This window comes from Rhinocladiella mackenziei (assembly GCF_000835555.1).
Source record: "Rhinocladiella mackenziei CBS 650.93 unplaced genomic scaffold supercont1.2, whole genome shotgun sequence".
Classification (NCBI taxonomy): domain Eukaryota; kingdom Fungi; phylum Ascomycota; class Eurotiomycetes; order Chaetothyriales; family Herpotrichiellaceae; genus Rhinocladiella; species Rhinocladiella mackenziei.
Window position 1 is genome coordinate 3,860,520 of NW_013550603.1, and position 22,712 is coordinate 3,883,231.

The 22,712-nt window shown below is 49.9% G+C and overlaps 8 protein-coding genes across 8 annotated transcripts; 4 read left to right on the forward strand and 4 right to left on the reverse strand.

Moving 5' to 3' along the window:
- Positions 1 to 472: 472 nt before the first annotated feature.
- On the reverse strand, positions 473 to 1,467 carry Z518_03166 (hydroxyacylglutathione hydrolase; the record flags this gene model as incomplete). Its single annotated transcript, XM_013420192.1, has 3 exons — positions 473 to 1,133; positions 1,207 to 1,294; positions 1,443 to 1,467. The coding sequence occupies 3 exons, from the start codon at positions 1,465 to 1,467 to the stop codon at positions 473 to 475; spliced, it is 774 nt and encodes a 257-aa protein (XP_013275646.1).
- Positions 1,468 to 2,387: 920 nt separating this feature from the next.
- Z518_03167 (uncharacterized protein) lies at positions 2,388 to 4,078 on the forward strand (the record flags this gene model as incomplete). Its single annotated transcript, XM_013420193.1, has 3 exons — positions 2,388 to 2,660; positions 2,743 to 3,082; positions 3,147 to 4,078. 3 exons carry the CDS (start codon positions 2,388 to 2,390, stop codon positions 4,076 to 4,078), a joined length of 1,545 nt encoding a protein of 514 aa, XP_013275647.1.
- Positions 4,079 to 4,577: 499 nt separating this feature from the next.
- Positions 4,578 to 6,530, reverse strand: Z518_03168 (uncharacterized protein; the record flags this gene model as incomplete). The annotated part of the gene is made up of 6 exons (XM_013420194.1): positions 4,578 to 4,907; positions 4,968 to 5,618; positions 5,666 to 5,713; positions 5,768 to 6,163; positions 6,215 to 6,352; positions 6,435 to 6,530. 6 exons carry the CDS (start codon positions 6,528 to 6,530, stop codon positions 4,578 to 4,580), a joined length of 1,659 nt encoding a protein of 552 aa, XP_013275648.1.
- Positions 6,531 to 7,148: 618 nt separating this feature from the next.
- Positions 7,149 to 9,662, forward strand: Z518_03169 (uncharacterized protein; the record flags this gene model as incomplete). The annotated part of the gene is made up of 2 exons (XM_013420195.1): positions 7,149 to 7,796; positions 7,842 to 9,662. The coding sequence occupies 2 exons, from the start codon at positions 7,149 to 7,151 to the stop codon at positions 9,660 to 9,662; spliced, it is 2,469 nt and encodes an 822-aa protein (XP_013275649.1).
- Positions 9,663 to 12,221: 2,559 nt separating this feature from the next.
- Z518_03170 (uncharacterized protein) lies at positions 12,222 to 13,821 on the forward strand (the record flags this gene model as incomplete). Its single annotated transcript, XM_013420196.1, has 2 exons — positions 12,222 to 13,535; positions 13,651 to 13,821. The coding sequence occupies 2 exons, from the start codon at positions 12,222 to 12,224 to the stop codon at positions 13,819 to 13,821; spliced, it is 1,485 nt and encodes a 494-aa protein (XP_013275650.1).
- A 357-nt stretch (positions 13,822 to 14,178) lies between these two features.
- On the reverse strand, positions 14,179 to 15,516 carry Z518_03171 (uncharacterized protein; the record flags this gene model as incomplete). Its single annotated transcript, XM_013420197.1, has 1 exon — positions 14,179 to 15,516. One exon carries the CDS (start codon positions 15,514 to 15,516, stop codon positions 14,179 to 14,181), a length of 1,338 nt encoding a protein of 445 aa, XP_013275651.1.
- A 2,723-nt stretch (positions 15,517 to 18,239) lies between these two features.
- Z518_03172 (uncharacterized protein) lies at positions 18,240 to 20,538 on the forward strand (the record flags this gene model as incomplete). The annotated part of the gene is made up of 2 exons (XM_013420198.1): positions 18,240 to 18,488; positions 18,544 to 20,538. 2 exons carry the CDS (start codon positions 18,240 to 18,242, stop codon positions 20,536 to 20,538), a joined length of 2,244 nt encoding a protein of 747 aa, XP_013275652.1.
- A 569-nt stretch (positions 20,539 to 21,107) lies between these two features.
- On the reverse strand, positions 21,108 to 22,043 carry Z518_03173 (uncharacterized protein; the record flags this gene model as incomplete). The annotated part of the gene is made up of 1 exon (XM_013420199.1): positions 21,108 to 22,043. The coding sequence occupies one exon, from the start codon at positions 22,041 to 22,043 to the stop codon at positions 21,108 to 21,110; it is 936 nt and encodes a 311-aa protein (XP_013275653.1).
- Between the last annotated feature and the right edge of the window lie 669 nt (positions 22,044 to 22,712).

The window sequence follows — 22,712 nt, forward strand, 5'->3', positions numbered from 1 at the left end:
TATCGGCGAGAGCTGCTCATGATGAGAGGATGGCAGAGAGTGAAGTGTATCTTAGCTCCTTGTCTTTGGTCGAGGGCTGAAGCTATATATATCATAGCTCCAAATTGATCCGTCGGGATGTCAGCTTAGAGAGTTTTGGCTCTCGGACCGAAGATGAAAGAGGGTCGATGAACGAGGTCAGCCCAGAGCCGCACTGAAAGGGATGAGGTAGAGCTGTGGCAGGAGATTTAGGGGAAATTTTTGGCTTGTTGTCGGTATGATTGCTCAAGTGTAGTCACCCAGATCGGTGAAGGAAGATCAAAAGCGCTGCTATTTGCCAGTAGCCATCGAGTGTGTTGCAGGTAGTCGAAATTCTTTCCTTCAATTCACGCCTATCTTCATGTTAACATCCCCATTTTACTCACTGACTCGTTTTCTCGGTCCGATTCATATTTTCTCAGCCGACAATTCATAAGAGACCTTTTCACCGATTTTAACCCGCATTTTTCATCTCTCTCAACAGAGTCATCACCTCACTTGCTTCAGTCTTGCCCGTGACCTTCTTCATCTCTTCCGTCTTCACCCGCATGAATACATTATACTGCTTCTCCTGACCCATGGTAAATTTGCCTTGGGTCTCTTTATTCTCATTGGCGAATTTCTCCAACATCTTGACTGCCGCGTTGTCGCCGTCGACTTTCTTCAAAAACTTCACGTTGGATTTCGTGTACTCGTGGCCCGGAAAGATTTTGGTGTCATCAGGCAGAGAGGCGAGGATCTCGTTGAGTGCGGTGTTCATCTCGGCGCCGTTGCCTTCGAAGAACTTCCCGCAGCCACCGATGAAGAGCGTGTCGCCGGTGAATACTACCCGTTCTTTCGTGCTTTGATCTTCCATGTACCAGCAGATGCTGTCTTGCGTGTGGCACGGAGTGTGAAGTGCGGTTACTTGGATATTCTTGCCAATGGGGAACTTTGAGCCGTGAGGTGGTGTTTTGGTCACGGCTTCGCAGTCTTTTCCACCGATGACGGGGACTGGCGATGGTAAGGCAGAAAGAACTTTCTCGTTCCCGCCAGCGTGGTCCCAATGGTGGTGAGTGTTCATGATGGCTGTTAGGTTGAGGGATTTGGATTTTTCCGCGAGGACGGGAGTGACTCTGCGAGGGAGAACAAAGGGTGAGTCTCTTGACTGTAGAAGAAAAAACTGGAGTGAGGGGGCATGGGACATACTCTGGAGGATTTGCTGGATCAATAATGACAGCATCTTTCGTCTCGTCGTCACTGACCAGGTATGCATAGTTGTTGGACGAGCCAACCCCTGAACAACACCACTATCAGCCCGGATCATATTTCAACCAGACATGATTCCTCCGTCTTGCTTTCCATCACTCCACAAGCCACTACCATCTTCCCCGTCCCGCGCGCCATAGCTTCGTTACCCAGCTAGGAGAGCCTGGGTGGCATACACATTGGAATACTCTGAATATGCATCTTTCTCAACGGCTGCTGTGCCAATCCCAATCCTGAAGTCGGTCCAACTCCAAATCTTAGCCGGTGAATCTGCGGGGTATTCGTAGGACGAATAAACGAGGCAAATGCGGTGCTGGTGGACAGAATCAGACGAACGCGTCGCGAACTGATCATGAATCAGATCCGTCTCTCTAGAAGAATAAGATGTGAGAGTGGACAGAGAGGGTTTAATAACATCCAGATGAATGATCAGCATTCGGCGTGTCTGCGGAGAAAGAGCAATCAATGCCAGCATTGATTGTCATCCCGATTGACTGACGTCAAGGCCGTTGGCCAATGGGAAGACATTCCGCAATGTCTCCAAGCGGCCGCCTTAAAGGGCAGTTTGCTGGCGCCGCTTTTGTGCCCTTTTCGCCATCACGTGATCAATAGAATGGTCATGTCTCTCAGTCTCCCCTTTTCTATGTGATCTCTTCTATCCGGCGCGATAAATATCCTGCAGCTGACTCGAAAATGACAAAAGACTCGTTGAAGTCGTCCGAGGACTCCTCGGCCCTACAACAGAACCTACTAGTACGGCACAGGAAGAGATCGACAGCACTGTCCACCAATGCCATCAGCCGGCTTTGGTCCCCCCAGGCCCCACATGATGAAAAGAATCATTCCCCAGGGGCCCTGATTAGGTCTATATTCTCCAGCCTCCTCGGTATCGCATTCATGAACGTTTTGCTCTCCGAGCCCTCGGTATCACATGCTGACAAGGTTTGCGGTTTCCCTTTGACGCCCTCTATGGTTGATACATATATTGCTGCTGCATAGTTCTAGAGGTCTTCGTCTGCACTGAAATCAATTTGACCGTGCTTGAATACCTTCCCTCATCTCCATCACCCCTATCTACGCTGTGGTTATCGTCCTTTAATTCATCCACGAGTGGGGCGGCAATGGCCAATGAGACTCACGTCCAGCATGTGGAAGAACCAAAAGTAGTCCCGTCTCAGACGGAGGTCGTGGGGGAAGATGGTCTGAAACCGGCAGTCGTGGACACTGTACACGGTGATGAAGCTCTCAAAATCATTGTTGCTCAAGGTGGAGATGACTATTGGGATGAACAGGAAGAGAAGAAGCTTGTCAGAAAGATCGACCGGCGACTACTTCCTGTTCTATGTGTCACCTACGGGATTCAATTCTATGACAAAGCGATGCTGTCGCAGGCTGTGAGTTTTTCTTTCTGGATCTATTGTTCAACCACATCGATATTCCGTTTTTCTTTGCTCACCCTCCTTCTCTCTTTTTTAGGCGCTATTCGGCCTGAGAACAGACCTAGACCTGGAGGTCGGAAATCGCTTTGTTTTTTCATCTTCTATCTTTTACCTTGGCTTCATCGTTGGTGCATATCCGGCCATATTTATGGCTCAACGGTGGCCCATTGAACGTGTGGCCGCGGGCATCAGCTTCATCTGGGGGATAACTGTCATGTGCAGTGCCGCTTGCAAGACCTACGGCGGCTTCTTTGCCCAGAGATTCTTTCTCGGTGTCATTGAGGCAGGCATATCACCAATTTTCATGCTCGTTGTTGGGGGGTGGTATAAGAAAAACGAACAAGCTTTCCGAATGGGTGCTTGGTTTTCTTGCACGGGTAAGTTCAGTTCGCTCTCCAAGTACACAGAAGCACCCAAGCACCAACTGTTTTCCTTATATAGGCTATATATCCATCGTGAGCCCCTTGATCAACTACGGACTGGGCCACATCACGGGAGGCGCCCTTCATCCTTGGCAATACATGTATTTGTTTGCCGGCGGTATAACCACTCTCTGGGCAATTGTTGTCCTATCTTTTATGCCACCGGATCCCATTCGAGCGAAAAATTTCACAGACCGCGAGCGGTACATTGCCGTTGCACGTCTCAGGAGCAATAACAGTGGCGTCCGAAACGTCCATTTCAAGTCCTCTCAGGTCATCGACGCTCTAACGGACATCAGATTCGGCCTGGTATTTTTCACTACCTTCCTCATGTTCTTTGCTAATGGAGCAAACGCAACAATGGCACCCATCATTGTCAACAGCTTCGGTTACTCCACCCTCAATTCTCTCCTTCTGGTGGCACCAGCGGGTTTTGCGTCAGGTACGATCGAACTCATCGTTTGTTACCTGGCGTATCGTTTCAAGAATATCCGCATTTACCTCTTTGTCATCTGCGTTGGCATGACTATGGCGTGCTGTTTGCTGCTCTGGCAACTACCTCGCGCAGATAAAGCGGGCCTCCTTGTCGCAATTACGTTCCTCCCCAGCTTCGGAGGTGGATATGCTATCCTCATGGGCCTGCAGATAGCCAATACGGCCGGTTACACCAAACGATCCGTGACGGCCTCAGGACTGTTTATTGCTTGGTGCCTTGGTAACTTTACCGGGCCTTTGCTCTTCAAAGAAGAAGATGCCCCTGTTTATGGTCCCGCTTTTGCTGTCACCGTGGCGGGGTCTGCTGCGGCCGTGGTCTTGGCTACTATCTACCGGTTCGTGGCCAGTTATGAGAATCATATCAGAGATAAGAGTGGCACATCAGAGGCTTACGAGCACGCCTACAATGATGATTTGACCGATAGGAAAAACCAGCAATTTAGGTATGTGCTATGAGTGACGAAAACAGGTCAGATTGAGCAGAGGTATTTGGATAACGTGCTATAGGGTTATTTGTTCTCTTCAACGGAGTTATTTGGGGGAAAGAGATGAGGCGTATGTCTCCCCTTCTAATTATCAAGTACGGTGATGCTGGGCAACAATGTCGATAATGAATGCCGGGAGGGCGCCTTTGCTCTGGCCAGAGTTTCGAACAGGTCCTCGATATAGCAGCCTAATCTGTCAACTCACCTATTGAGTCTTCCACCCCCTTTTGACTTTTTTTGTTTCGTCGGAACTTCTCCCTCCGGATCGTTTCGCTGGCCATGAAAGTTGTGCAACAAGCGCCATATATCAGACTCCCCCCCCCAAAAAAAGCATACGCGACGTTCACCCGATACATTGGCGCACATTCTATGTGATTGTTATGATTTAATCAATAGTATCTTTGCCTGGCTACCTCTTCCCGTAGGGATGAAAGTCTGGTAAGACGGCCGGGGAATAACCCACAGTGTCTTTACAGCCTTGCACTCATCTCCTGTTTCACCATTTGCCTCAACTCAGTCTTTTGAATCTTCCCATTTGCGTTCCTGGGCACTTTGTCTACAAATCTGATTCCACCATCGAGTTGCTTGTATCGTGCTAACTTGTCTCTCGTGAACTCTCTGACCTCCGCCTCGGTCAATACGGTGCCAGGCTTCACGACAATATATGCTCGAGGGAGCTCAGATTTGTCGACTGAACAATGCACGCCCACAACTGCGCAATCCACAATGTTAGGATGCAGAAGGAGTACACCTTCAAGTTCTGTGGGCGCGACTTGGAAGCCACGAACCTTGATGAGCTCCTGTGGTCATGTTAGCCAATCATTCGCACTTGGGACGGCAATAACATGGGCAGAATGTACCTTCTTCCGATCAACAATATACCATTTCCTCGTCTTCGAATCACAGTAAGCAATATCTCCTGTGTGAAAGTATCCATCCTCATCCCAGTCTCGTTGATTAGCTTCATCATTCCGGTAATACCCCTTCACGATAATGGGACCCCGGACGCATAATTCACCTCGAACATCAAGTCCGTTTGTGCCTTTTATCCCGCTGATATCATTTCCCTCCTCATCAACGATCTTTGCGTCACAATTCGGTATGAATCTCCCCACACTCCCGGTAAAATCTTGCTCTGGAAAGTAGAACATCGTGGCAAGACACGTTGTCTCACTCATTCCCCAGGCTTGATTGAAAGGAGTGTCTGGACGCAGATATTCTTTAAATCGGGCTTGCACACCCTTGTCAAGAGGCGCAGACCCCGCCCAAGCATTGCGAAGTGTCTTCAGAGAGTACTTTCCTGAGTCCAGGAGACCTGAGGAGAGCAAGCTAATGACCATCATGGGAACTATGTTCACTTCGGTGATGTTATACTTTGCAATATTTGATAGCCACGGTTCGAGTTCAAAGCGACGCATTACGAATGTCGCGGCGCCGGATTTGATCGCGCTGGTGTGAGCGCGAGGTACCTGAGACACGTGGAACAAGGGGTTAGAGAGAAGCCGACGGACCTGAGTGTCATCAGCAATGAGGATTCCAAGGAGTCATTGCCACTCACCTCGTACGGTCGAGGCCTGACTTCCATCACCAAAGTATGTTGTGAAATCTACCACTGTCAGTTCAAATCTTCCTTCGTTCATCGAGAGTCCATGCAACTCACAAAATTCCAGACCGATATATCCAGGGCCTTGGGCAATCCTGTCGTTCCGCTGCTAAACAGTCGGGCAACTACCGTCTCCTCACTCTGTTTCTGCTCGTCGAATCTTTCCCAATCTATCTCTTCACCCTCAACCTGCAAGACATCCCAACTCTTCACTGCCAAACCTTGGGGATTCGCCTGTCCCAGGATATCGAATGCAAATATGTTGGATGCAGGTATTGAGCATTCTTTCGCCGCACGGAGGACTTTGGGCACGAGATCGGGCTCGACGATAAGGTACGTTATGTCCGCGGTACGAATGGCATGGATCAGCTCGAACACGGTGTATGAGGGATTCACCCCGGTGAAAACCCCTCCTGCTGCTATGATCCCCAAGAAAGCCATCGAATAACAGATCTGGGGAACACTCAGCTGGAAACATCATGAGAAGAGAAGTTCGAAATCTACATCATTAAATGCCATTAAACAGACACAATCCGATTTCTTTAATCCTGCTTTCTTGAATCCGGCCGCGAGTCTGCGGACGATACTTCTGGCCTGTTGACACGATATGGATCGGGAAGGATTTGCGGCATCAATATAGATCTTGGGCCCGCCGTCAGCACAAGTTCAACGTCCCAAGACATAAACAAAATAACCGGATGGAGGTATTCGCTTCTGTACCTACCGGTTTATCTTCGTCATATGGAGCGTGGTGGTCGAACATCCATGTCAACAAGTCTATTGTCGGGATCGGGTAGTGTTCTTCAGCCAGGTAAGGCATTGTCTCCCAGCTATCACGCAGTTTTGAATTGCTCACTTGAGCCACAAGAGAGAAAAGTCAACACGACTCAGAACACGGGCAAAATCCTAACTCTAATTGAGAAGTTCAGGCTTCATAAGATGAGGACAAATCTATTGTGATATTTATTCCAAAAATCACCGTCAAAAATGGGCCAACGAAGTCGTCACAATCGTAACGTCATAAGATTATAAGGTTATCAGAGACCCCGGATTGGAAGACACAGAGCGTTCGCATTCTCAATGCCTAGGGGTACCCAACTCTGTGACCCACCGGCGAGGCTGAGCCAAGCCGAAGAGGGCCTTAGAGCCGATAACCGACCGAGGATTCCGCGGCGAAAGAGTGACAGGGAAGGTCATGTGATAGAGACTGCGAGGAGACTCGGTATACCCCGCCATCTGCCATTCTCAACCTCACCCATTGATCTCTGCGCCTCCCTTTGCGAATCATCAATCGCCAATCGTCTAAAAATGAGGTGCGTGCTCACCCTGGAGGACACTACAGCCGCGTTTCGATCATCCGAGGCCATTTTTCACCCGGGGTTGAGTCTTCTGACTCAGTTTCCTTGCTACCCCGTCTCATATCCGGCAAACACCGATGATGTTTCCCTCTGATAGCCATTCCCGATCAGATACACCAGCGTTCAAGCGAATAGCTCGGTCATGCCAACGCTGTCAATCCAGGAAGATCAGATGCGATAGAAAAATCCTTGGTTTAACCTGCACCAATTGCCACCTGGATGGCATCGAATGCACTCCTGGAAAAGGCAAGCCTGCCGGGCTGGAAAGGCGCCGTTCTGCAAAACCCAAATCCTCCAATCGCAACACGGCCGATGCACGGAGTCCTAGTGGTCATCTTTTTCCAGTTTGCGACAACCGAGAACTGGTCCAAGATCTCACGGCGGCATACTCTGCGCTGCCATGCTTCATCAAACCTCTTCCTTCCCATTTGACATGTGAAGACACGGATTATTTGAGTTATAAAAGAGTCTTCGAGATTCCGGAGGCCCGATATCGAAATGAGATCTTGCGCAGCTATTTCCAATTCGTTTACCCTCTATTACCTCTTCTGGATGTCGGAGGCTTCCTCGGGCCGATGTTGCAAAACGATCCACAGGATCAAGTCAGCCTATTACTCTTTCAAGCAGTCATGTGTTCAGGAGCGGCCCATGTTGACATTCAGATTCTGCATGCGCTGGGATATGGTACTAGAAAGGCTGCTCGAAGAGCATTCTTTGAAAGAGCCAGGGTGAGTGCGCGGTCGCAATTATAAAGACATGGCTAACGATCCTAGTTACTTTATGATTTCGACTGCGAACCCGACCGCGTATCAATGGTGCAAGCTTTCCTGCTGATGACATACTGGTACGATGTTCGAGAGACCCATAAAGATCGGAAGTTTTGGATACGTGCCAGTGTGACCCTTGCTCAAGACTTGGGCTTGGATTTAGATCTGGAAAGATGCGACACCAAACGAGGACGATTGTTCAAGAGATTATGGTGGTGCTGTTTCATGCGCGATCAGTTTGTCGCCCTGATGACCTGGACTCCAGCTCAGCTTGGTTCAAGATATCGCGGCCTGCCCATGCTCGAACTCGATGATTTCGAAATTGAAGATTTTCCTGAACCAATTGCCCATGAGTTCAGTAATTGGAGTTTGATCAACAGCAGGGAGACTAGGATCAAGCTCGCAGCACTCTGCATCGAAAAGGCTAAGCTCTGTGTGTGTATCAATCAGATCCTGCAGGTCCGATACGCAAGTCATCGCCATGAGTCAGACAGTCAAATGATCACGATCCTGGTCCCGAAGCACGCGGCCAGTGATCCTTTCGAGGTGGTTGAATATGATCGAAAACTTCAAAAATGGTACCACGACCTCTCGGATACGAGAAAGTTCGACCTTCGAGACCCCCAAGCCCCTGCATTTATGAAGGCGTCAGACGTAATTACCATTCAGCGAGCACATCTGAAATTGCTGTTCTTGTCTGCCATGATCGCCCTCCATCGACCTCAAGTATTGGATCACTCTGAAATATTACCAACTTACTTCTACGAGCTGTCCAAAACCAAATTGTGTCAGGCAGCTGATGAAGTAGCACATATTGCAATGTGTATTAAGAACCTTGAAATGGGAACTCACATGACTCCCAGGGGTGTCACTCTGTTCCTTCCAATCATGCTTGTCCATCTTCAAGACATTAGTCCGGATATGCATAGTGTTGGGAGGACTCGGTTACAGAAGTACTATGACTGTATGCGAATATTGGACTCCATTGGCGACGCCGGTGTCTCTGAAGATTTCCTGCCTTCCCAACTCGATGCAGCTTTCCGAAAACTAAACATTCTTCCTTCACAAGTCAATGGTATTCCTCCTACGGCTAATTTCTTCTTTCCTGGTGGGGGGGATTTGCCCTACCTCGGAAATGGGATCTTTCCATATCTCTCTCAGCTTGGAACCATAACTCCGTCTGAAGCAAGCTTACTCACCGAATTAAGCGTCTACCAAAAGGGCGGTGGAAACTCCTTTATTGTATCGGAAGAAGATTGCGAAAATGATCAAGACGACGTGAATTCCACGGAGCTATTGAGAAATCAGTCCAGTCGAGTGGCTCAGAGTCGACAACGGGATCAGACATATCCACCAGCACCATCAAGATCAACGACACCAACCCATATCACCTCTCAACCTTCTTCTCGTCGCAATTCTCCTCTTCCGGTTGTGCAAAGTACCGTAGATCCCAGAGGAATATCTCGGTCTATCCCACAGCCTATTCGCGACGGGTGGATGATGCCGGCGGTACCACCTACCCCGCTGATCAACCCAGATGAGGAAGAAAACGTGATGGAGAGTTTCTTTGCATGGAAAATATCTAAATCAAAGCTTCCAGGGCACAGGCAAAAGATCAAAGATGCCTATCAGATCGTTCTCGATCAGATGTGGACTCTTGATGACCTGAGAGCAATGGATGATATGCGGTCGGACCTTTACGGACTAGCCGTGCAGCACGGTCTCCCCGACGGTCTGGCACGTTCTTTCCGACGAGACCTAGCTGTCTTCATACCGAATTGGAGAACTTCGCGAGAGCTCCAGGTCCAAGAAGGAGAAGGCGCTTGAATGTATAATATTTGCCAATGTAAAACTGTCGAGCTTTTCGAGAGATGGTAATGGAAAATACTTTCCGTCCCATAGCAGATTCATTCTCATCACCTTCATGCTGTCATAATTCACGTCTCTTCTTCCCCTTAGTAGCCCACATTACCTCTTTTTGGGTGCCCCGTCAATATACCTCTGCATTCCTTCAGCCGCCTCCGATACATCCATAAAGGCCAGCGAATCCACTCTTTAATCTTCAACAGATTCTGTTTCAAATGCTGACCAATCTCATTCTCTACTTCATCTAGTACCTGTTGCCAAAAATCCGGTCTGAATCATTCTCATCTTCCCACCGAAGATCTCTGTAACAGAACCACTCTGCAGAAGTCTGTCACTCGAGATTTTCCGTCCCATAAGCAGAGAACCTCGTTTGCCAAGGGAAGGCCCATTCACCGAACGAAGCCAATGCTCACGCCACCCTCTCTGTCACAGGGTGACCCCTGGCATTAGGACAAACGTGCCAAGCCAGTAAGCTGGCATCCTTTGAATCGCCCGCGAGGAGCATGTCGTCTTCATGCTTTCTCAAGGTACAGTCGGTCGATGTTATATTGACTGCCTCGCTGTCATTACTCCATACGAAAAAGCGTGCAGAATGCCCAAGTCGGGCCGGCCGACAGCCGTGGTCCCTCACGGTGGACCTACCTGTAAAATCATGCTCGGCTTCAACGTGCTTTGAGAACGTCGCTCCCTCGCTTGCTTCGCATGGATACGCAGTGCTCTCGCGCAACTATCACGGCAGCACTGGCCGAGGTGAGAATTTCGTGTCCGATATGGTCGGTTTCCTGGGTTCCAAAGGACCCCCGCGTCTGATCCGCCTGCTCCAGTTCGAAGGTTAGCCACGATGTCGTCAACGCAAAGAGAGCCGGCATCTATGGCTTGGCCATATGACGGCTGCATTACATTGTGGTCGTGACGCGCGACAAGACGTTTCATTTAGCCCCATTTCTCCCCATTTCGCCAGGGTAGGAGCATTGTCTGACGGCACGGAATGGGACATTAGAGTCATGACATCTAACATGCCCATCTACCCCGTCGCTTGCTCGTGCCGGATATCTTGAAACGTGACGAAAGATGACGCGTGGAGCCGCAAGAATAGTCCCGTCGGGCACATGGCGAACAACAAGATCACAAGGCTATTTCTGATCTTCGAAGTCGAGGACGACGACAAGGTCCACGTCAGGGCTGTCTGGCGCACAGGTTTGAGTGCGAGTACGTCGTGTACCCTCGGGAAGTGCGTGGGGGCGTTCGCGCCATATGAGAGGCGCATTATAAGAAGAGAGAGGTTTGGGAAGTATCTCGGCGAGAATGACAGAGTCTGGCTAGGGTGGGGATTGTTGCAGTATTTGAAAGGTTCATTGGTTGCTGATCAAAGAGTCCGAACGCCCTGCCTAAATATACCTAAAGGAGACCAGGCTGAGAGGGCCTCGCCAAAGCTTCACCGAGCTCTACAGTATTTCCCCTCAAATACCCGGTTGTACAAAACACCGTCTGATCAGACAACTTCGAACGTACACCGAATAGCTCCTTTGCAATTTTTTTCCCCCTTTGGTGATTCACTTGTGCTGGCCTATCAATTAATGCTAGAGCCTGAGACACTGGATTCGCTTTTTGCTAGCTCTAAGGTTCTATGGCCTTTGCACAAAGGGCTGCGGAAGAAATAGGAGCACATACAAGAAATCTAGACAAGTTTTCGTTTTCAACGGCAATTGAACAGAGATTCTGCCGATACGATCACATCATTGCCCAAAGCATGAATGTTCCAAGAGTGGGCGTTGGGTTAGTGTCTTTGCCCTCCGCTCCCCGTCTTCCCCAAGGTTTTGTAACGGTGGCTGAGCAATCACCGACATGGGGGAAGTATCCACTCATAGCATCTCATCCTTCTTATTGTTTAACAACAAGCACATACTAGTCACTTGCCGCGCCGCTCTTTCTCTGCCATGACCTTGGCCCTCTGATCTCGAAGCCATAAAGAAAGGTCTTAACTCCTTCCATGCATGCCATGATTTCTTGGGTTTCACTGTGTCATCATCTGCTTTTGATCTCCCCTGTGTTTAAACGCCATCCAAGAATTTGTCCTCGACTTGAGATTTCCTTGTGGAGGATAAGCTTGTCGTTCACGAAAACGAGAGATGAATGTTGTTGGTGTCTTGAAGGCTTGGAAGGTCTTGGGCGCTTGGTTCGACCTTTCCGATGTCTGCAAGCCAACAAAAAAAGGGGAAGAAGTTCTTGAAACTCTTGATGCACGGAATTTAGCACGATAATGCCTGTCCGACTTGGATCCTTCCAGGATCTGCCCTTTCGAGGAGTTCCGGGGAAATGAGGGCATGGACTGCTGATATGGGAACAGAACAGGAAGAGAGGGCGAGCGGTTCGTGAACCTTGTATAAGAAGGTGGGCTATCCCTACCACAAATCACTTCTTTCGCTTTCAATATGTTTTCTTTACGATTGGAACATTTCCTCACTTTCCATCACCAAAAATTGCCCTCCCCATCCCATAAACTCTTCCTGAGTCGTCGAAATGGCTGCTTCCCACGAGGAAGCAAAGGTGGTCCACGCCACCCCCGAATCCGCCGTGATCGAAGCCGAGAAACAGCAGGGCCAACACCAAGAATTCATCCTTGATGAAGAAGGCAAATGTGTTCCGGTCGATTACTCTGGAGCCCATGCCAAAACTGACCCTAAGGAGATCCGACTTGTTCGCAAACTCGACATCTGGATCATGCCATCTCTCTGGGTCATGTACTGGTTGAACTACCTTGATCGCAATGCGATTGCTTTGGCTCGGCTCAACGACCTTGAAGAAGACTTGAATCTCACAGGAACCCAGTACCAAACTTGCGTGAGCATCCTCTTTGTGGGATATTTGCTCGGTCAGATTCCATCCAACATGTTCCTCACCCGCACCAAACCATCCTATTACATGGCTGGCTGCATGGCTCTTTGGGCCATCGTCAGTGCCTTGACAGCTGTCTCCAAAGACTTCACCGGCCTCCTCCTTACTCGCTTCTTTCTCGGTGTCACAGAGGCCCCATACTATCCAGGCGCACTCTTGATGTTGTCACTCTTTTACACTCGCAAGGAAATTGCCACTCGTATTTCAATCCTCTACACCGGTAACATTCTCGCCACCGCCTTTGCAGGCCTTATTGCAGCAGGAGTCTTTTATGGCATGGATGACCTCGGAAGCCTCGCCGGCTGGCAATGGCTCTTCATCCTGCAAGGCGCAGTGACTTTTGTCGTGGCCATCGTCGCGGCATTTACCCTCCCTGACGAGCCTCTCTCAACCCGTTGGCTGACACAGTCTGAACGTCAGCTTGCCCACGACCGAATCCTGCGTGACACTGTCGGCAACAAGGCTGGCACCTCTACATTCGAAGGTCTCAAGGAGGCCGCTGCAGATCCCAAGCTCTGGATCTTTGTCTTCATGCAGCACATGCATCTGGCTGCCAATGGCTTTAAAAATTTCTTCCCAACGGCCGTGGAGACCTTGGGCTTCTCAGAGACCATTACTCTTGTCCTCACATGCCCGCCTTACCTGATTGCGGGCCTCATCTCTGTTCTCTGGTCCGCATCCAGTGGCAAGTACAACGAGCGTACTTGGCACATCACCGTGGCCAAAGCGATTGCCGTGACGGGCTTCGTCCTGGGCTGCGCTACCCTCAACACTGGCGCCAGATATTTTGCCATGGTAGTCTTCGCCATCGGCACATATGCCGTCAACTCGATCATCCTCGGCTGGGTGGCTAGTACATGCGGTCAGACTAAAGAGAAGAAAGCATCCAGTCTCGCTATCGTGAACACCATTGCCAATGCCTCTTTTATCTGGACTCCGGTAAGTTAACGCCCATGCTCCCACCGAGCTGCCCTTTCTATGCGTGATCTCCGTCAAATTCAGAAAACATCTGGTTTCCATGAAGGGGCAAAACCCGACACTGATTGGCGGATAGTACCTCTGGCCCACATCCGACGCACCTCGATACACAATAGCCATGGTGTCCTCCGCAGCGTTTAGCGTCGCATGCGCCTCCGCTGGGTGGGTCATGAAGATCATCCTCATCAGAATCAACAAGAAGATCCGTCAGAGCAACGATGAGACGGTCTTGTTCTATGCCTACTAGTCTAGTGATCACGATGGAGAACGATGGGGCGGTCATATACGTACATACGTATACTCCCGGTGGTGTTGTACCTTTGACTTGGAACGCTGTGAGAATGAGATGTTGCTTTAGTCTTCTCAAGAGCGAAGAGAAAGGGTGATTATACTTCGGAAATGAGTACTAACGTTAAAAAAGATATACATGAACATTTGTTCTCCGCTTATTAGTCACGAATCGAATGGTATGGAGTGCGAATGAACAAATACATCTCCTCTCGCGAAACAGTAGAAGGCCAAATCGGATGACAACGAATTCAACATGTTATCGTCAACTCTGATTCATCATAGCCTGAACGTACTGCCCAATCTCATAAGTCTATCACTCTATTGTACCATAATCAACCAGGGTACTCCGTCGTCGACCCATGCTCATATGACCACTTTCACTCAAAAGCCTTTGACTTTGGGTCATGTCCACCACTCTATCCTTCCCCGCCATACTCGGGATCCAACCTCTCATCCATCCATTAACCCTCTCCCAATGACTATAACCATGGCCATCTCTCACTTTCACGATTCGGTCTTCCCTTTCTCCGTACATAATGAATTGAACTCCCATCAAAGCGTCCATGCTCAAAACTCCCGCAGCACCCAGGAAAAATGGGGCGGCTCGGGCCACCCATGCCCATCGCTGTGAACCTTCTGCATCGACCCAACCGTGGTGACCATACGGTGGATAATCATTCCAAGCATTCGGATTGGTAAGCAAAGATGCAGAATAGAAAAAGTTACCACAGAAGGCGGCAAGGAACAAAAGAGGAGACAGACCGGCAGTCGATTGACGACACCAGTTCTTATATAGTTGCGGCAATCGAGAGCCGAGATACAACAAGGTGGAGCACCAGGACAAGATCGTTCCAGCAATCTCACGAGGAGTCTCGACGCGAAGAAGATGGATCCCGTGCTGGTAGTGGTCGGTTGGAAAAGGTGTGGGAGCGGCCGCCACATTGGATGCGAGAGAAGCCATGGTGGCCGCGTGTATAAATGTTCGAGGGGAAGGGGACGGCATCCAACTCGATGCCAATCTGTCGGTGGACGATATATCTCTTGGCGGCGTACCATTCTTCTCTCCATAGTTCACGGGTGAGAATTGAGGGCCATGGGTGCTGGTTGGCTCGGTAGACTTCTGAGGACTGTCGTCCAGGTCGCGTAGGAGTGGACCTTCGTGGGCGAAGTTGGAATTGATGGGTGAGAGCCCATTGATAATGGCACTGTCGGCATCGTCGATATCACTGCTTCCTGTGGAATGGAGATTTTTGGCATAAATCCATTTCGTGCAATGAGTGTACCAGAAATATTGAACGACAAGACACATATCAACAAAGACATAATAGCTGGCAATAATGATCTGCCATCCCGCCTGTTTGGTGAAAATGGCTCCTAGAAGATTGGTCAAATCCCCCAACAACCATTCCGCTAGAAAGAATATCGATAACCCCGCGGTGGATTTTAGATGGTAATTCTTGAAGATTTGTGGCATCTGAGCAAATAGCCATGACACTATGGAGAGTGTTCCGAGCAGGGTAGAAAGAGCGGCGAGGGGAGTGGGTATGCAAAATCCGAAGGAGGATGAGACATCGGTCAAGAAAGGAGAAGTCGGAGTACAGTGGTCTGGTAGAGAAGGCGTCGATAGAAAGGGTATATGTGAGAAAGCCATGGTTCTCCGAGTTTGAGGGAGTTCTCTCGCATGGATGGATCAACTATCGTGTCTGTCCGACTCTTATCATCTCCTCCAGACCGCGGCGATCAGTGCGCACGAGACACGACGATAAAGCAGGAATTGTATCCCCAGCAATGGAGTTGTGGCTATCTCTTCGGGCAGCACTCGAGACGGACCGTGCGAACGGGATTTACTCGTGGTCGAATGGCTTGAAGTTAGAGGTTCATTGGCCGTCGCAGGAGAGTGTGTGTGAGAGGCGCTGGATATATCCGACAGGGCGTCGACTTTCGAGATATACCGATCTATAAGTTGGTGAGCGTGCTCATGAGGGAAAGATAGAAGGCAGAAGCATAAGTAGAGCGAACGACCGAGGTGGAGACTAGTGGAAATGAGTGAGGCGAGCGTGGGCATCGGCCACCAGATCACAAACAAAGCCACCCGATAAGGCAGTCACACCCCCCACCCCCCCGGGCGGGCGAAAATGGGATGCAGACCAATTGACCAAAGGCGATTTGGCGCGGGGGGGCGATGGGACGAGCCGAAGTTGGGATTTGATTATTTTGTGCAGATGACATTGCAGAATGACACTGGAATTGGTCAGATGGAGGGCGAGAAGAGAGGGATTGGTGGACCAGGTAGATGGTAGCAGCTACCAAAGGAGGGCGGAGGAAGAGTCGGATTTGCACGCGACAGTCAGAAAAAATACAGAGAGCCGGACTGGAGGAGCCCCGGGGGCAGCAATCGAGCGCAACAAAGGCACTGATAAGCTGCCACTAACGAGCAACAGCTGCGCCTGATTCGTGTCTATCCCAGCATCTTGGCGTGGGAAGAGATTGCCGCGGCCTCCTCCACCGATCACATCTCGCTTCGAGATGAAACTTCCAGCTTTCACCCGGAATCGGGACGAAAAGGGGCCTCGAGTATCCTCCCACGCCTCTTCCGATCTTTGCAATTGAACGATTATAGGCCAACACAACTTATTCTTGTATGTGTCTGGACATACGGTTTGCAGCGCAGTCCCCACTAGTCCGCGGGTTATTACATGATAGATTCGTCTATTCGTCCGAGTGGATTACAAGATTCCTGAACAACACGAACAAGTCACCGATTAAGAACCTGACAGTATCCTACAAAAGTCACACGATAACCTTCCCCTCCGAGTTATAACGAATTCACGCGACGTCTTTCCTCACCGACAATCGAGTGTTCTTCGAATAGGGAGGTCCGAAGACCAGTGTGTTAGTCATGAAATCAGTATAATCGAGCGCTTGGACCTGAACATCACCTACTTCACGATATCCTTGGCCGTGGCAATTCCAGTACATCCCATGGCATACATACTCAACCGTGTCCTCCAATCACTCTTTTGGCCAGCAGCGAGACATAAACCAGGCACCTGCCAGGCTGAATCCCAAGATTTTGATTGGAAGTGTGGCAGGTTGGTCCTTGCAGAATGCCACCGAGCCGTTGTACAAGAAATCCAAGGCACTAATGGCAGAAAATGTTTTGGAAACAATATGGGTGAGAATTCACGATGTTGAGGATGTGTTCATTGGCGGCAGTCTGGTGATCATCTACCACCATTACGTCGATGTGTCGACCGCGACTAGTCCATGCGACATATCTACTTGGCTGGAATTCCATGCCACCATCCATGCCAAGGTTGTTACTGATGTATTTTGGTTTTGTCTAAGGACTCTCACCGGCGATGCAGAGATTGCCAATGCAGGAACCTGGCACATAATCCGTCATGTGATCTCGTTCAGCTCGTTCGGAGGGATCCAATTTCCACAAACGATTACAACCATCCCAGTTGAAACAACTGCTGAGGAAAGAAGAAACCGGCAATGAAGAAAGGCTGGGGGGTGAAGAAAGAGAGATTCCAATCATGAATATCTTTCATGTACGGGAAAGATAGCATACCATAGGTTTGGTAAGCAAAGCCGATCAGAAACCTGACAGGAGCAGCCCATTTCGCCGTCTTGTATACAATATCCCCATACTGGACACGCCCGAGTGATAGAGGTGATGAAAAGAATTGAAAATAGGCCAAAATTGGCGTTTAACAGCCTTGCTAACAACAGAGTTCCCACTCAACATGGGGTCGAGAGTTCAACTTAAAGGGTCCTTGCAATGGAGGTTCCATCTCTGGGACAGCGGCAACCGCAGCCTTGCCAACTATCGGGAACAAAGTTTTTCCGGTCCGGCCGCTCCTGTTCCGCCGGACGAATCACATGGCCGCCAAATCAAATGCTTTCGCCGTCACTGCCTTGCTATCGTTACCATCCACAGTTGATGTAAAGTCGTCCTTCGGCAGTTGATGGCTTCGAGACATCGGCCGCTCTTGATGTCAGAAAATTGAAACTCGGTTCCTATGACCAATAATGAAGTCATCCGTGTTTACATGTGATGCAACAAAGTTGAACTGAACCCGGACCGTCTTCGGATCAGAACTTCCGTTTCGTCAGTATGGACTTACTCAACGTCCGACCCACCAGTCATATCGCTCGAAAGTCTATCCCTTTCCGCTCAAAAGAGTGACGACCATCTCAAACGTCATTAGAATGGATGCAATATGCAATAGCTTTTCTCTCATTGGTAGGGCCAGATACTGACAGGTATGAAAGGGCATCCGGTCAAGCCCGCGCTGATACTGGCTTATGTTTTTCCGCCGTGAATAAATTGTCTTCTGTCTTCATTGCCTCTTTCCTTCCATCATCATGGCTTCATCCCTCGCAAGTGGCCTCCGAAACGTTGGAGATTCTGTTGCTGATTCCATCGCCACCATGACTGAAACCAAGAAAGTCGCCGACCTCCAAAAGAATCTCAAAGATCAACATTGCCAACAGATAAATACCACAGACTGGGGTTCCAAGATATCTGATCTGGACCACTGGCTAAAGATCGTGGACGAAAAGGGCAACAAGGTTGGTCCTCAGCTTCTCGAAGACCAAATTGCACGAGAACGGGTAAGTCTCAGGCCTCTCCTTCCCAAATCCCATGTCACTGCTGATCATCTGGCAGATTCATCGATTCGATCATGAACGTATTCCGGAGCGTGTTGTTCATGCCCGGGGTACTGCCGCTCATGGTCATTTCAAACTCTTTGAGAGTGCCGAGGATGTCACCACCGCTGGGGTGCTGACGGACACATCTCGCACCACACCGGTGTTTGTACGATTTTCGACCGTCCAGGGGAGTCGGGGAAGTGCAGATACTGTCCGAGACGTCCGAGGATTCGCCGTCAAATTCTATACTGATGAAGGCAACTGGGATATCGTGGGAAACGACATACCGGTCTTCTTTATTCAGGAATCGATCAAGTTCGTGGATGTGATTCACGCGGTCAAGCCGGAACCCGATACTGAAGTTCCTCAAGGCCAAACCGCACACAATAACTTCTGGGATTTCGTCTTCATGCACCCCGAAGCCACTCATATGTTTTTTTGGGCCATGTCCGACCGAGGCATTCCTCGCTCATACCGAATGATCCAGGGCTTCGGTGTCAATACTTGGACTTTGATCAACGCCAAAGGTGAACGAACATTCTGCAAATTTATCTTCACCCCCGAACTGGGTGTTCACTCATTGGTCTGGGACGAAGCTCTCAAGCTGGCCGGCCAAGACCCTGACTTCCATCGCAAAGATCTCTACGAAGCTATTGACAACAACGCCTATCCCCAATGGAAGTTCGGTCTCCAGCTGATTCCGGAGAAAGACCAGCACAACTTCGACTTCGACATCTTAGACTCCACCAAAGTCTGGCCGGAAGACCAAGTGCCTATCCGCTACGTTGGGGCGTTGGAGCTCAATCGTAATGTCGATGAGTTTTTCACCGAGACGGAACAAGTCGCCTTCTGCACCAGTCACATTGTTCCCGGAATCGATTTTTCCGATGATCCTTTACTTCAAGGCCGTAACTTTTCATACCAAGATACGCAGCTCTCTCGTCTGGGTACAAACTGGGAGGAATTACCCATCAATCGACCAGTGTGTCCCGTATTGAATTTCAACCGAGATGGCCAGGGCCGCCACACCATCACCAAGGGTAAGGTGAACTATTGGCCGAACCGATACGGGGCCAATCCGCCTGCCGGCCAGGGTCGCGGTGGCTTCGAATCATATCCGGCCCGTTACGAGGGCATGAAAGAGCGTAAACTCGCGCCCAAGTGGAAGGATTACTTCTCCCAGGCTCAACTGTTCTACAACTCCATGACCGATATTGAGAAGCAGCATATTATCAGTGCTCTCTCCTTCGAGCTCGATCACTGCGACGAGCCAGTCGTCTACGAACGCGTGGTTTCTCGTCTTACAGAAATCGACCTCTCTCTTGCTACGGCCGTGGCCGAAAAAGTGGGCGCTCCGACTCCCAACAAGCAAACTCGCTCCAATCCAGGGCGCCAAACCAAAGGTCTCAGCCAGCTTGAATACATGCCGGAAAACCCCACAATCAAATCACGTCGCGTGGCGATCTTGATCGCCGACGGCTTCGACGCGGTCAGCTATGAGGCGATGAAATCCGCGCTCCTGGCAGAATCCGCCTTACCGTTTACCATCTCCACCAAGCGTCAGGATGTCAAGGCCGCCGACGGTGCCTCAACCGTCAAGCCCGACCACTTCCTCAACGGACAGCGATCGACCATGTTTGATGCCATCTTCGTCCCTGGGGGTGCCGACTCAATCAAGACTCTTCAGTCCATGGGGCTGGCGCGGTTTTGGGTGCGCGAAGCATTTGCCCATCTCAAACCCGTCGGCGGTGTCGCGGAGGGTGTTCAGCTTATCCAATCTGCCCTCAACGAGGTTCAGGGTGTGAAGTTATCCCAGGAGGAAAGCGTGGACATCGTGGATTGGTACGGTGTCGTCACCGCACAGAAACCCGATACCGGATCGAGTCTGAAGGACGGTGTCAAAATGCTCAAAGAGGCCAGGGACTTTACTGGCAAGTTCTTCTGGAATATTTCGCAGCATCGCAACTGGGCACGTGAGCTGGATGGACTCGCGGGCCAGGTCTCGGTCTAAATAAATAAAGCGGTGATATGGAGCCCTGATGGCGAGGTCGAAGTTCGTTGGGACATGACCGAAATGGAAATGTAACACGGCACTACTGTCAGGATAACGGAACGCAGGTAGGACGTTACACTATGAACACACGCTTCCGGCACACAGTATGATCAAAGACGACACATTTTTGCCACGGACACGTAAATAGTTGGGCAGGGATGATTTGAATTGATCTTCATCTCGACTCGACTCCTTTCTCCCCTTCCGTCATCAATCTTTCTCCTGCTTCTCCTTCGTTCCGCCCTCATCTTCTACGTCTATCCGAAGAACATGATGTGATCGAGACAGAGTTGAACTGCCATCCGTGATCACGAAACAAGTTGTCCTGCCTTGGAGCTGCAAAAAGCAGGCTCGCCTCCTTGTTTCCTTCCCCTTCCACCACTCGAAGAACGTCATACTCAACTCAATCCAATCTAATCCGTTGAGAGTCGATACCACAACATCCCCAGAAATCCAAGAATCTTCTTTTTATTCAATAGTCATTCGTGTGAATGTTTGAATCCGTGTCATCTCTGTATGTTCAAGGCTTAAGGAGGAGGAACATCGAGTGTCCCTTGCATAACCAGCACTGCGCACCCGCTCAACAAGACTTGTTCGATCTCTACCTCATCGCCGCCTTGACGATCCTTGACGCTGACTTCGACGAAAATCTCACTGCGTTGGCCCATCTCCACGCCCTGCGTAAGCTGGTACTTGTACGTTCCAGCCTTCCTCTTCATGAGCGAGAGATACGATGTCAACGCGCTCGCCGCACTGCCTGTGGCCGGATCTTCGCGTGACCCAAAGTTCCTGGTGCGTAACGTGCGGACAGTCGCTCCTGAAATATCGGTGGTAGTGCCCGTGTCGACGTAGAAATACGTAGGGACCATGCCTACGCGCCAACCCTCATCCAGCGCGTCTTGCGAAGTATACGTGTTTTCGGCGCCCAGGAGGTTCTGCCACTGCTGGCCTAGAGTCTCGAGATCGGGCAGCAGGGCCAGGATGAACGTCATACCCTCCACGATGCTGACGACGGGGTACTTCCCGAACGGTTTATCGGCGAACGGCGAGTTGTGGACGTGGACATGATGCGCAACGGAGATTTGCACGCCGTCAATGGCGGAGTTCAGAATAACACCAATACGACCTGCTTTTGCTTGCAAGGCTTTGACGTGTCGGGAAGAGCTGTGATTTGGGAATTGGAGGAGATAATTCGCTGTGCCGACAGTCGGATGGCCCGCGAATGGGATTTCGGCATAGGCCGTGAAGATGTCGATTCTAACGGAGTCGTCTTTAAGATCTTGCTCCGTTTGTTGATGGAGAAACACCGTTTCAGACAAGTTGAATTCTCGGGCAATACGTTGCTTTTGGTCCTGTGAGAGCACCGTGGATTGAGGAACATTGACGATGGCCAAGGGATTCCCGGTGTATTTGGTCGACGTGAAGACGTCAAGTGTCGCGAAGGAGAGCTGTTGTGTAGACATGTTGAGTAAGCCGGTCTTCTCAGGGATGATAATATGAAGATTGAAAGATCGATTGAGTCACCCTGGCATGGGAGGAAGATTGTGTAAATCAGTAAATGCATCTTCGCCTCGGCATCCCCTGTTCTTGCGCCTTGTGACTTGCCCCGGGCTAGACCAAAACAAGTAATCTCCACTTCAAGCGGCTGGATAACATGAGGAAAGATGGATGTAGATCAAGATTCGAGTGTCTCTAAATTATTCCTGCTTCTCATTTCATATCGATGCATGACAAGAACTGCCATCACTCAATGAAATTGGAGTCCATTGGATGTCATAAATGGGTCACCCGCATTCTTTGTGGAACTCATCACGATTCAAAGAGCCTTTTACCTAGACCTTACAAATTGCCACGTATTTTAACGTAGTGTCGAGGTGTTCGGTCGCCCGAGGCTTCTAGGCTGGTTAGAATCTATTCGTTCCTGCTCGATTGAGATCTTGATTCTCAATCGAAAACGTACATATACGGATTCCTAGATTCTCTTCTTGAAATGGATATGTGGTCTTCCAAACAGGTTCCAGAAAGACGAAGAAGGATGAAAGAATAGAGTCAACTGAGGGCTAACTGGGAGAATCTATTGAGGGAAGCTGCAGGTTTGTGCCACCGACTGCTACGGCGGGACAGTGACAGAC